Here is a 12,018-nt window from a genome sequence, read left to right as displayed (position 1 = left end):
TCAGAACTGGCAAAGATTAGAAATGTAACAGGTTTTAAGCAAATAAAGTGGGGGTGGGGAAAGAGATAACAAACGTGAAGGTGTCGATAGGACAGGGTCACAGAGAATAACTGACCAGAAGGTCATGGAGCAAAGACAAACGGTATGTTAATGGTGTGGTAAAAGACAAAGCATTAGTGCAGAGAGGGTGTTAATGGACAGAAAAATAGAATAGCCCTGGACCAAAGCACAAACATGAAAAAAAAACTGTGGACAGGTACATGGTAAAAAAAGGGATCATGTTCACAGGTTTGTCAAATACAACTTGGCGATATCCTCATCATCCCTTGTATCACAATGTTCTCACTATTCCAACCTGGATTAACAGATTTGACGAGTTTGCCCACAACATATGGAGGTTAAAAGGTCTCCAGTTATCCCCTCTCACCTCTCACTTTGTTTTTACAGAGACAACTGCTTGGTCTCTTTCAGCACCAACCCCAACACTGCACCCGCCACCCCAGCACTGCACCCCCACCCTCATCCCCCTTTTTTAATATCAAATGTGAATTGAAAAATTGTGGCAAGCATCTGTCCTATCACCTCTCTGACTTCCTTTAACAGCCGCGGTTGCATTATCACTGGTCCCAAGGACTTATCCACCTGGGCTATTTTGACCAGCTCTGAATCATTCCCTACAGTGACCTTTAACTACGGACCCGGGACCTCCTTTATTTCACCAACATTGTCACTTTCAGCATCACTTTTAGAATTTAAGGGAAATATTTCATATTGTTGCCAAACTGCACTGTCCACAGTTAGTTTCCCTTAGATCCTCCTGTAATTAACCCTAACTGCTTGCTGGCCTGTAAACCTACCAGGAATTGTGCTACTTCCCGACCTAAAGCTAAACTGTGTACATATGGATTCTAAATTAGCATAGCTCCCTGGGACATCATTATGTCCTAAACTTCTCCACATCTCTATGTCTTTCCTCAATAAGTCTACTTCTGTCACCAAGCTTTTATTCACAACTCTGTATGTAACTCGGTGTCAAATTGCGTTTGATAACACTCCTGTGTTTTAATACGTTTAGAAAGTCACATAAATACAAGTTTACGTTTGTGGAATGTTCATGTAACTCTTTAATCATACTGGCATCCATAACTATTTTTCACTGAGCCCTGTAAAAACACAGACCCTGTTTCAGATACTAGTTTAACTCTCTCATGCTTCTGACTTTGATTTATACATTTACAGACAACATTCAACATTCTCTCCAACTATTAGAATGTGAACACATTCTCATCTTACATTTTTTAAACCAAGTCACTTCATCACTCACTTCCCACTGGGAGAAGTGGCACAGTGGTAATGTCAGGCTAATGTCCTGGGGACATGGGATCAAATCCCACCATGGTAGCTGGTAGAATTTAAAATTCAATTAATAATCAAAAATCTGGAATTGAAAGCTAGTCTTGGTAACGGTGCCATGAAACTATCTACAAAATACTTAAACAGATAGACAGGGTAGATGCAGCTAAGATGTTTCCCCTGGGTGGGGAGTCTCAAACCAAGGGGCACAATTTCAAAATAAGGGGGAAGCCATTTAGGCTTCATTTCAGTGGAGAGAGTGCAGAGGGGATTCAGCAGAATGTTGCCTGGGCTGCAGCATTTCAGCTATGAAGAGAGACTGGATAGGCTGGGGTTCTTTTCCTTAGAGCAGGGGGGACAAATTGAGGTATACAGAATTATGAGGGAAATTGACAGGGTATATAGGAAGAAACTTTTTCCCTTAGCGGAGGTGTCAATAACCAGACAGCAGAGATTTAAGGTAAGGGGCTGGAGGTTTCGAGGGGATTTGAGGAAAAATCTTTTCACCCAGTGGGTGGTTTGACTTTTTAACGCACTTCCTGAAGAGGTGGTAGAGGCAGGAACCCTCACAACATTTAAGTAGTATTTAGATGAGCACTTGAAAAGCTATAGCGTGCCAGGCTACGGGCCAAGTGCTAAAAAATGGGATTAGAATAGATAAGCTTGATGACCGGCACAGACAGGGTGGGCCGAAGGGCCTGTTTCTGTGCTGTATAACTATGACTCTAGGACAGAGATGAGGAGAAACTCCTTTACTCAGAGGGTTGTGAATCTTTGGAATTCTCTATTCCAAAGGGCTGTGAAAGCTCAGTCATTGAGTATGTTTAAAGCAGAGATTGACAGATTTCTAAATACCAATGACATAAAGGGAAATGGGGATAGTGTGGGGTAAAAGCATTGAAGTGGATGATCAGCTATGATCATATTGAATGGCAGGGCAGGCTTGATGGGCTAAATGGCCTACTCCTGCTCCTATGTTCCTATGTACCTGTAAATCTTCCTTTTTTCCTTCTAGCAACTTTCACTATTCAATAAAATTTCTGTCTTACTCCAATAGTTTTATTAATTCCACTCTTTAGTCTCAGATCTGGATATTTCCCACCTTCCCGTCACATCAGTTGATGCCCTTCCCACTGCTCCATTCATCTTTTGTGTGAAACCATTTTCTACTGGTCAGTTCAAATCATGACCGTCCCTTCTCTTCCCCCTGAACACACTCTAGTGCCCGAAAAACGTGAACCCTCACCCTCCTGATCGAGCCCTGCGGCCACACATTCACCTGCCTCATATTTACCTTAAGCAGCCCAGTGCGAAACAACCTAGAGATCATTACCTGGAGGGCCCACTTTTCAGATTAATACCTCAGTCTCAGTATTCCCTTGATAAACAAATGTCTGTCTGTGTCATTGGTACTGACCATGGGATATTTTCTGCTCTTCTTCCTTCCCCAGAGATGGTTTAAACATTGCAGGATGTTCCACCCTCTGGTACCAGGGAGGTAACTTATCAATCATCACCCGCTCAGGGCTGTAGAAGAATCTGTCTATTCCTCTGACTATTGAATCTCTCACCACTATCATTCCGCTATTCCTGTGTCCCACCTACATCTCCCCACCGCCGCACTCAGGGTGGCCCCCTGCTCCCTGGTGTGGCACTGTCGCTCAGGAAGCCCCTGCTCTGATTCATTGTCTCTATCCCCCTTACACTCCCCCATTCCACTGTCCCCAATGGACAGTGCCAGTACTCCCTCCACCTGTGACTGCAGTGACCTCTAGATGGTCATTCACTTCGCACTTTCTACTCAGCCCCTTTCCTTCTCCCCCTTCCTGTGTGAGGTGCAGCATCTTACACGAGATCTGGGCCCTTCTTCAAGACCAAAATTATACTTCAAAGAAGGTTGTGAACCTACCTGAGTCCATTCTTATTTTCACTGAAGATGTTGGATCTTCTCCCCTGTTTGAACCTTCAGCCTTGGCAGTGACAGGCGTTCCCGGATTCTCATGTGCTGTAATAAATACAATATTCATGGGAAAGTTAGACAGAAGTATGAAAATGAGAGGTAGAACGTTGCCTTGTTAAACCTGATATCAGTCCCTGCTCCCCGATCAGTGCAATACTTGTTAGCTCTGGGATCGAGTATTTCTGGAGTGTTACAATCAACTCTGCTCACCAGATGTGACACAGACAGCTTTTCATAAAATTCGTTCATGGGATGTAGGCATCACTGGCCAGGCCGTCATTTATTGCCCCTCCCTAATTGCCCTTGAGAAGGTGGTGGTGAACTGCCTTCTTGACCACTGCAGTCCATGAGGGGTAGGTGCACACTCAGTGCTGTTAGGAAGGGAGTTCCAGGATTTTGACCCAGCGACAGTGAAGGAACGGCGATAGAGTTCCAAGTCAGGATGGTGTGTGACTTGGATCGGAACTTGCATGGGGTGATGTTCCCATGCATTTGCTGCCCTTGTCCTTTGAGATGGTAGAGGTCGTGGGTTTGGAAGGTGCTGTCTAAGGAGTCTTGGTGTGGTGCGTTGCTGCAGTGCATCGTGTAGATGGTCCACACTGCTGCCACTGTGCGTCGGTGGTGGAGGGAGTGAATGTTTGCAGATGGGGTGCCAATCAAATGGGTTGCTTGGTCCTGGATGGTGTCGAGCTTCTTGAGTGTTGTTGGAGCTGCACCCATCCAGGCAAGTGGAGAGTCTTCCATCACACTCCTGACTTGTGCCTTGTAGATGGTGGACAGGGTTTGGGGAGTCAGGAGGTGAGTTACTCGCCTCAGGATTCCTAGCCTCTGACCTGCTCTTGTAGCCACAGTATTTATATGGCTACTCCAGTTCAGTTTCTGGTCAATGGATGTTGATAATGGGGGATACAGCGATGGCAATGCCATTGAATGTCGAGGGGAGATGGTTAGACTCTCTCTTCTTGGAGATGGTCATTGTCTGGCACTTGTGTGGCACGAATGTTATTTGCAACTTAACAGCCCAAGCCGGGATATTGTCCTGGTCTTGCTGCATTTCTACACGGACTGCTTCAGTATCTGAGGAGTCGCGAATCTTGCTGAACATTGTGCAATCATCAGTGAACATCCACACTTCTGACCTCATGAATGAAGGAAGGTCATTGATGAAGCAGCAGAAGGTGGTTGGGCCTCGGACACTACCCTGAGGAACTCCTGCAGTGATGTCCTGGAGCTCAGATGATTGACCTGCAACAGCCACAACCATCTTCCTTTGCGCTAGGTATGACTGTAGCCAGCTGAGGGTTTTCCCCCTAATTCCCATTAACTTTAGTTATGCTAGGGCTCCTTGACGCCATACTTAGTCAAATGCTGCCTTGATGTCAAGGGCAGACACTCTCACCTCACCTCTTGAGTTCAGCTCTTTCATCCATGTTTGAACCAAGGCTGTAATGAGGTCAGGAGCTGAGTGGCCCTGGAGGAACCCAAACTGAGCATCACTGAGCAGGTTATTGCTAAGTAAGTGCTGCTTGATGGCACTATTGATGACACCTTCCATCGCTTTACTGATGATTGAGAGTAGATTGAGAGTAGACTGATGGGGCGGTAATTGGCCACCTTGGACTTGTCCTGCTTTTTGTGTACAGGACATACCTTGGCAATTTTCCACATTGCTGGGTAAATGCCAGTGTTATAGCTGTACTGGAACAGCTTGGCTAGCGGCGCGGCAGGTTCTGGAGCACAGGTCTTCAGCACCATGATTCACGGCTAGACGTGGCAGGACTACAGAGCTTAGATCTGATCCGTTGGTTATGGGATTGCTTAGCTCTGTCTATCGCCTGTTGCTTACGCAGTTTGGCATGCAAGTAGTCCTGAATTGTAGCTTCACCAGGTTGACACCTCATTTTGAGGTATGTCTGGTGCTGCTCCTGCTCCTGGCATACCCTCCTGCACTCTTCATTGAACCAGGGTTGGTCTCCTGGCTTGAAGGTAATGGTAGAGTGGGGGATATGCCGGGCCATGAGGTTACAGATTGTGGTTGAGTACAATTCTGCTGCTGCTGATGGCCCACAGCGCCTCATGGATGCCCAGTTTTGCATTGCTAGATCTGTTCGAAATCTATCCCATTTAGCACGGTGGTAGTGCCACACAACACGATGGACGGTATCTTCAATGTGAAGGCGGGACTTCGTCTCCACGAGGACTGTGCGGTGGTCACTTCTACTAATACTGTCATGGACAGAAGCATCTGTGGCAGGCAGATTGGTGAGGACGAGGTCAAGTATGTTTTTCCCTCTTGTTGGTTCTCCCACCACCTGCCACAGACCCAGTCTAGCAGCTATGTCCTTTCGTACTCGGCCTGCTCGATGTGTAGTAGTGCTACCGAGCCACTCTTGGTGAAGGACATTGAAGTCCCCCACCCAGAGTGCATTTTGCGCCCTTGCCACAGTCAGTGTTTCATCTAAGTGGTGTTCAACATGGAGGACTACTGACTCATCAGCTGAGGGAGAGCAGTCGGTGGTAATCAGTAGGAGGTTCCCTTGCCCGTGTTTGACCTGATACCAGATCAAAAATCATTCGAACTCAACCATGAATATATTCAATGACCCAGCCTCCATTGCTCTCTGGGGCAGAGAATTCTAAAGATGAACAACCCTCTGAGAGAAGAAATTGCTTCTCATCTCTGTCATAAATGGGAAATCCTTTATTTTTAAACTGTGCCCCCTGGTTCTTGATTTCTTTTTTTTAAAATTTATTTAGAGATACAGCACTGACACAGGCCCTTCAGCCCACCGAGTCTGTGCCGACCAACAACCACCCATTTATACTAACCCTACAGTAATTCCATATTTCTTACCACCTACTTACACTAGGGGCAATTTACAATGACCAATTTACCTATCACCTGTAAGTCTTTGGCTGTGGGAGGAAACCGGAGCACCCAGCGAAAACCCACGCGGTCACAGGGAGAACTTGCAAATTTCGCACAGGCAGCACCCAGAATCGAGCCCGGGTCCCTGGAGCTGTGAGGCTGCAGTGCTAACCACTGCACCACTGTGCTGCCCCCAAGATGAGAAACATTTTGACTCTAAAATACACACAACATTCACTCAATCCTGTGTGTTTTGAGACAGAAACTGATCTCACTTCACAATCCATTACTCGGCCTCATGCTGGAGAATTGTTCCCCGTGGTCAGACTTTGTCAGTCTCAGTCTCACCATTTCCTGCCTCACCCTGTAACCTTTGTGTACTGTCTACAGGACCAGTGTTTCTCAGAGTAAATGGGACTTTCTCTTGCCTTTCTCCCCATTTGATCTATGACAGCTGATTGAATGGGAAGGGTTCTCTCTGGTTGGTGGTCTCACAATCCTGTGCTGGTTCACCTGCTGTTGTTCCTCAGTCGACAATCCCTGCTTACTTCCAGCTGTGGACCTTTCTCATCACTCCGTCATTCACCAGGAGATCTAACTATAGCGGGGCAGAAAATGAGAATAACATTGTTTCCCTCAAGATAAATGCAATGTTCATTTGTTCTCTAAGGTTTAATAAAAAAGGTAACAAAATTAAATACAATAAATATTTCATTTAATAAACAGCCTCAAGTAGCTGTGCTCCAACATTCCAAGTCCCTTTAAAGCCGCAGCCACAGCATGTGAGAAACTAATTCTTCAGTCCCTTGTTCAAAGAGATCATGAATTCCATGTCTCCCGATAGTCAGTCCCTGGGTAAAGCCAGCTCATTTCTCATGTCTCAATCTTCAGTCCATGGTTAGATGCAGTTCATTCCCCATGACTCAAGGTTCAGTCCCCAGTTAGTAACAGTTCATTCCCCATGACTCAAGGTTCAGTCCCCAGTTAGTAACAGTTCATTCCCCATGTCTCAAGGTTCAGTCCCCAGTTAGTAACAGTTCATTCCCCATGACTCAAGGTTCAGTCCCCAGTTAGTAACAGTTCATTCCCCATGACTCAAGGTTCAGTCCCCAGTTAGTAACAGTTCATTCCCCATGTCTCAAGGTTCAGTCCCCAGTTAGTAACAGTTCATTCCCCATGACTCAAGGTTCAGTCCCCAGTTAGTAACAGTTCATTCCCCATGACTCAAGGTTCAGTCCCCAGTTAGTAACAGTTCATTCCCCATGACTCAAGGTTCAGTCCCCAGTTAGTAACAGTTCATTCCCCATGTCTCAAGGTTCAGTCCCCAGTTAGTAACAGTTCATTCCCCATGACTCAAGGTTCAGTCCCCAGTTAGTAACAGTTCATTCCCCATGACTCAAGGTTCAGTCCCCAGTTAGTAACAGTTCATTCCCCATGTCTCAAGGTTCAGTCCCCAGTTAGGAACAGTCCATTCCCCATGTCTCAAGTTTCTGTCCCCAGTTAGTAACAGTTCATTCCTCATGACTCAAGGTTCAGTCCCCAGTTAGTAACAGTTCATTCCCCATGTCTCAAGGTTCTGTCCCCAGTTAGAAACAGTTCATTCCCCATGACTCAAGGTTCAGTCCCCAGTTAGTAACAGTTCATTCCCCATGTCTCAAGGTTCAGTCCCCAGTTAGTAACAGTCCATTCCCCATGTCTCAAGGTTCTGTCCCCAGTTAGTAACAGTTCATTCCTCATGACTCAAGGTTCAGTCCCCAGTTAGTAACACTTCATTCCTCATGACTCAAGGTTCAGTCCCCAGTTAGTAACAGTTCATTCCCCATGTCTCAAGGTTCAGTCCCCAGTTAGTAACAGTTCATTCCTCATGACTCAAGGTTCAGTCCCCAGTTAGTAACACTTCATTCCTCATGACTCAAGGTTCAGTCCCCAGTTAGTAACAGTTCATTCCCCATGTCTCAAGGTTCAGTCCCCAGTTAGTAACAGTTCATTCCCCATGACTCAAGGTTCAGTCCCCAGTTAGTAACAGTTCATTCCCCATGACTCAAGGTTCAGTCCCCAGTTAGTAACAGTTCATTCCCCATGTCTCAAGGTTCAGTCCCCAGTTAGGAACAGTCCATTCCCCATGTCTCAAGTTTCTGTCCCCAGTTAGTAACAGTTCATTCCTCATGACTCAAGGTTCAGTCCCCAGTTAGTAACAGTTCATTCCCCATGTCTCAAGGTTCTGTCCCCAGTTAGTAACAGTTCATTCCCCATGACTCAAGGTTCAGTCCCCAGTTAGTAACAGTTCATTCCCCATGTCTCAAGGTTCAGTCCCCAGTTAGTAACAGTCCATTCCCCATGTCTCAAGGTTCTGTCCCCAGTTAGTAACAGTTCATTCCTCATGACTCAAGGTTCAGTCCCCAGTTAGTAACACTTCATTCCTCATGACTCAAGGTTCAGTCCCCAGTTAGTAACAGTTCATTCCCCATGTCTCAAGGTTCAGTCCCCAGTTAGTAACAGTTCATTCCTCATGACTCAAGGTTCAGTCCCCAGTTAGTAACAGTTCATTCCCCATGTCTCAAGGTTCTGTCCCCAGTTAGTAACAGTTCATTCCTCATGACTCAAGGTTCAGTCCCCAGTTAGTAACACTTCATTCCTCATGACTCAAGGTTCAGTCCCCAGTTAGTAACAGTTCATTCCCCATGTCTCAAGGTTCAGTCCCCAGTTAGTAACAGTTCATTCCCCATGTCTCAAGGTTCAGTCCCCAGTTAGTAACAGTTCCTTCCCCATGTCTCAAGGTTCAGTCCCCAGTTAGTAACAGTCCATTCCCCATGTCTCAAGGTTCAGTCCCCAGTTAGTAACAGTTCCTTCCCCATGTCTCAAGGTTCAGTCCCCAGTTAGTAACAGTCCATTCCCCATGTCTCAAGTTTCTGTCCCCAGTTAGTAACAGTTCATTCCTCATGACTCAAGGTTCAGTCCCCAGTTAGTAACAGTTCATTCCCCATGTCTCAAGGTTCTGTCCCCAGTTAGTAACAGTTCATTCCTCATGACTCAAGGTTCAGTCCCCAGTTAGTAACACTTCATTCCTCATGACTCAAGGTTCAGTCCCCAGTTAGTAACAGTTCATTCCCCATGTCTCAAGGTTCAGTCCCCAGTTAGTAACAGTTCATTCCCCATGTCTCAAGGTTCAGTCCCCAGTTAGTAACAGTTCCTTCCCCATGTCTCAAGGTTCAGTCCCCAGTTAGTAACAGTCCATTCCCCATGTCTCAAGGTTCAGTCCCCAGTTAGTAACAGTTCCTTCCCCATGTCTCAAGGTTCAGTCCCCAGTTAGTAACAGTCCATTCCCCATGTCTCAAGTTTCTGTCCCCAGTTAGTAACAGTTCATTCCTCATGACTCAAGGTTCAGTCCCCAGTTAGTAACAGTTCATTTCCCATGTCTCAAGGTTCAGTCCCCAGTTAGTAACAGTTCAATCCCCATGTCTCAAGGTTCAGTCCCCAGTTAGTAACAGTCCATTCCCCATGTCTCAAGTTTCTGTCCCCAGTTAGTAACAGTTCATTCCTCATGACTCAAGGTTCAGTCCCCAGTTAGTAACAGTTCATTCCCCATGTCTCAAGGTTCAGTCCCCAGTTAGTAACAGTTCATTCCCCATGTCTCAAGGTTCAGTCCCCAGTTAGTAACGGTTCATTCCTCATGACTCAAGGTTCAGTCCCCAGTTAGTAACAGTTCATTCCTCATGACTCAAGGTTCAGTCCCCAGTTAGTAACAGTTCATTCTCCATATCTCAAGGTTCAGTCCCCAGTTAGTAACAGTTCATTCCCCATGACTCAAGGTTCAGTCCCCAGTTAGTAACAGTTCATTCCTCATGACTCAAGGTTCAGTCCCCAGTTAGTAACAGTTCATTCTCCATATCTCAAGGTTCAGTCCCCAGTTAGTAACAGTCCATTCCCCATGTCTCAAGTTTCTGTCCCCAGTTAGTAACAGTTCATTCCTCATGACTCAAGGTTCAGTCCCCAGTTAGTAACAGTTCATTCCCCATGTCTCCAGGTTCAGTCCCCAGTTAGTAACAGTTCATTCCCCATGTCTCCAGGTTCAGTCCCCAGTTAGTAACAGTTCATTCCCCATGTCTCAAGGTTCAGTCCCCAGTTAGTAACAGTTCATTCCCCATGTCTCAAGGTTCTGTCCCCAGTTAGTAATAGTTCATTCCCCATGTCTCAAGGTTCTGTCCCCAGTTAGTAACAGTTCATTCCCCATGTCTCAAGGTTCAGTCCCCAGTTAGTAACAGTCCATTCCCCATGTCTCAAGTTTCAGTCCCCAGTTAGTAACAGTTCATTCTCCATGACTCAAGGTTCAGTCCCCAGTTAGTAACAGTTCATTCCCCATGTCTCAAGTTTCTGTCCCCAGTTAGTAACAGTTCATTCCCCATGTCTCAAGGTTCAGTCCCCAGTTAGTAACAGTCCATTCCCCATGTCTCAAGTTTTTGTCCCCAGTTAGTAACAGTTCATTCTCCATGACTCAAGGTTCAGTCCCCAGTTTATAACAGTCCATTCCCCATGTCTCAAGTTTCTGTCCCCAGTTAGTAACAGTTCATTCCCCATGACTCAAGGTTCAGTCCCCAGTTAGTAACAGTTCATTCCCCATGTCTCAAGGTTCTGTCCCCAGTTAGTAACAGTTCATTCTCCATGACTCAAGGTTCTGTCCCCAGTTAGTAACAGTTCATTCTCCATGACTCAAGGTTCAGTCCCCAGTTAGTAACAGTCCATTCCCCATGTCTCAAGGTTCTGTCCCCAGTTAGTAACAGTTCATTCTCCATGACTCAAGGTTCAGTCCCCAGTTAGTAACAGTCCATTCCCCATGTCTCAAGTTTCTGTCCCCAGTTAGTAACAGTTCATTCTCCATGACTCAAGGTTCTGTCCCCAGTTAGTAACAGTTCATTCTCCATGACTCAAGGTTCAGTCCCCAGTTAGTAACAGTCCATTCCCCATGTCTCAAGTTTCTGTCCCCAGTTAGTAACAGTTCATTCTCCATGACTCAAGGTTCTGTCCCCAGTTAGTAACAGTTCATTCTCCATGACTCAAGGTTCAGTCCCCAGTTAGTAACAGTCCATTCCCCATGTCTCAAGGTTCAGTCCCCAGTTAGTAACAGTTCATTCTCCATGACTCAAGGTTCTGTCCCCAGTTAGTAACAGTTCATTCCCCATGTCTCAAGGTTCAGTCCCCAGTTAGTAACAGTTCATTCTCCATGACTCAAGGTTCTGTCCCCAGTTAGTAACAGTTCATTCTCCATGACTCAAGGTTCAGTCCCCAGTTAGTAACAGTCCATTCCCCATGTCTCAAGGTTCAGTCCCCAGTTAGTAACAGTTCATTCCCCATGACTCAAGGTTCAGTCCCCAGTTAGTAACAGTCCATTCCCCATGACTCAAGGTTCTGTCCCCAGTTAGTAACAGTTCATTCTCCATGACTCAAGGTTCAGTCCCCAGTTAGTAACAGTCCATTCCCCATGTCTCAAGGTTCAGTCCCCAGTTAGTAACAGTTCATTCTCCATGACTCAAGGTTCTGTCCCCAGTTAGTAACAGTTCATTCTCCATGACTCAAGGTTCAGTCCCCAGTTAGTAACAGTCCATTCCCCATGTCTCAAGGTTCAGTCCCCAGTTAGTAACAGTTCATTCCCCATGACTCAAGGTTCAGTCCCCAGTTAGTAACAGTCCATTCCCCATGACTCAAGGTTCTGTCCCCAGTTAGTAACAGTTCATTCCCCATGTCTCTTCAGTTCCCAATTAGAGACAGTGCATGCAGTGAATGAGTAAAATTGGAAGCCACCAGCAATGAACTTGCTTTTCTTTTTTTGTGAATGGTAATT

General features: G+C 46.0%; 1 protein-coding gene across 1 annotated transcript in view; it reads right to left on the bottom strand.

Moving 5' to 3' along the window:
* The window catches only part of LOC137385153 (NACHT, LRR and PYD domains-containing protein 3-like), an 84,173-nt gene that overhangs the window by 53,746 nt on the left and 18,409 nt on the right, over positions 1 to 12,018 (bottom strand). The window contains exon 3 of the mRNA XM_068060094.1: positions 3,263 to 3,358. Coding sequence (XP_067916195.1) covers positions 3,263 to 3,272 — 10 coding nt within the window. The 5' untranslated portion in view covers positions 3,273 to 3,358. The remainder of the gene's footprint in view (positions 1 to 3,262; positions 3,359 to 12,018) is intronic.

The sequence above is a fragment of the Heterodontus francisci genome, chromosome 28, assembly GCF_036365525.1.
Source record: "Heterodontus francisci isolate sHetFra1 chromosome 28, sHetFra1.hap1, whole genome shotgun sequence".
Lineage (NCBI taxonomy): Eukaryota > Metazoa > Chordata > Chondrichthyes > Heterodontiformes > Heterodontidae > Heterodontus > Heterodontus francisci.
This window is presented reverse-complemented; position numbering and strand designations above follow the sequence as displayed.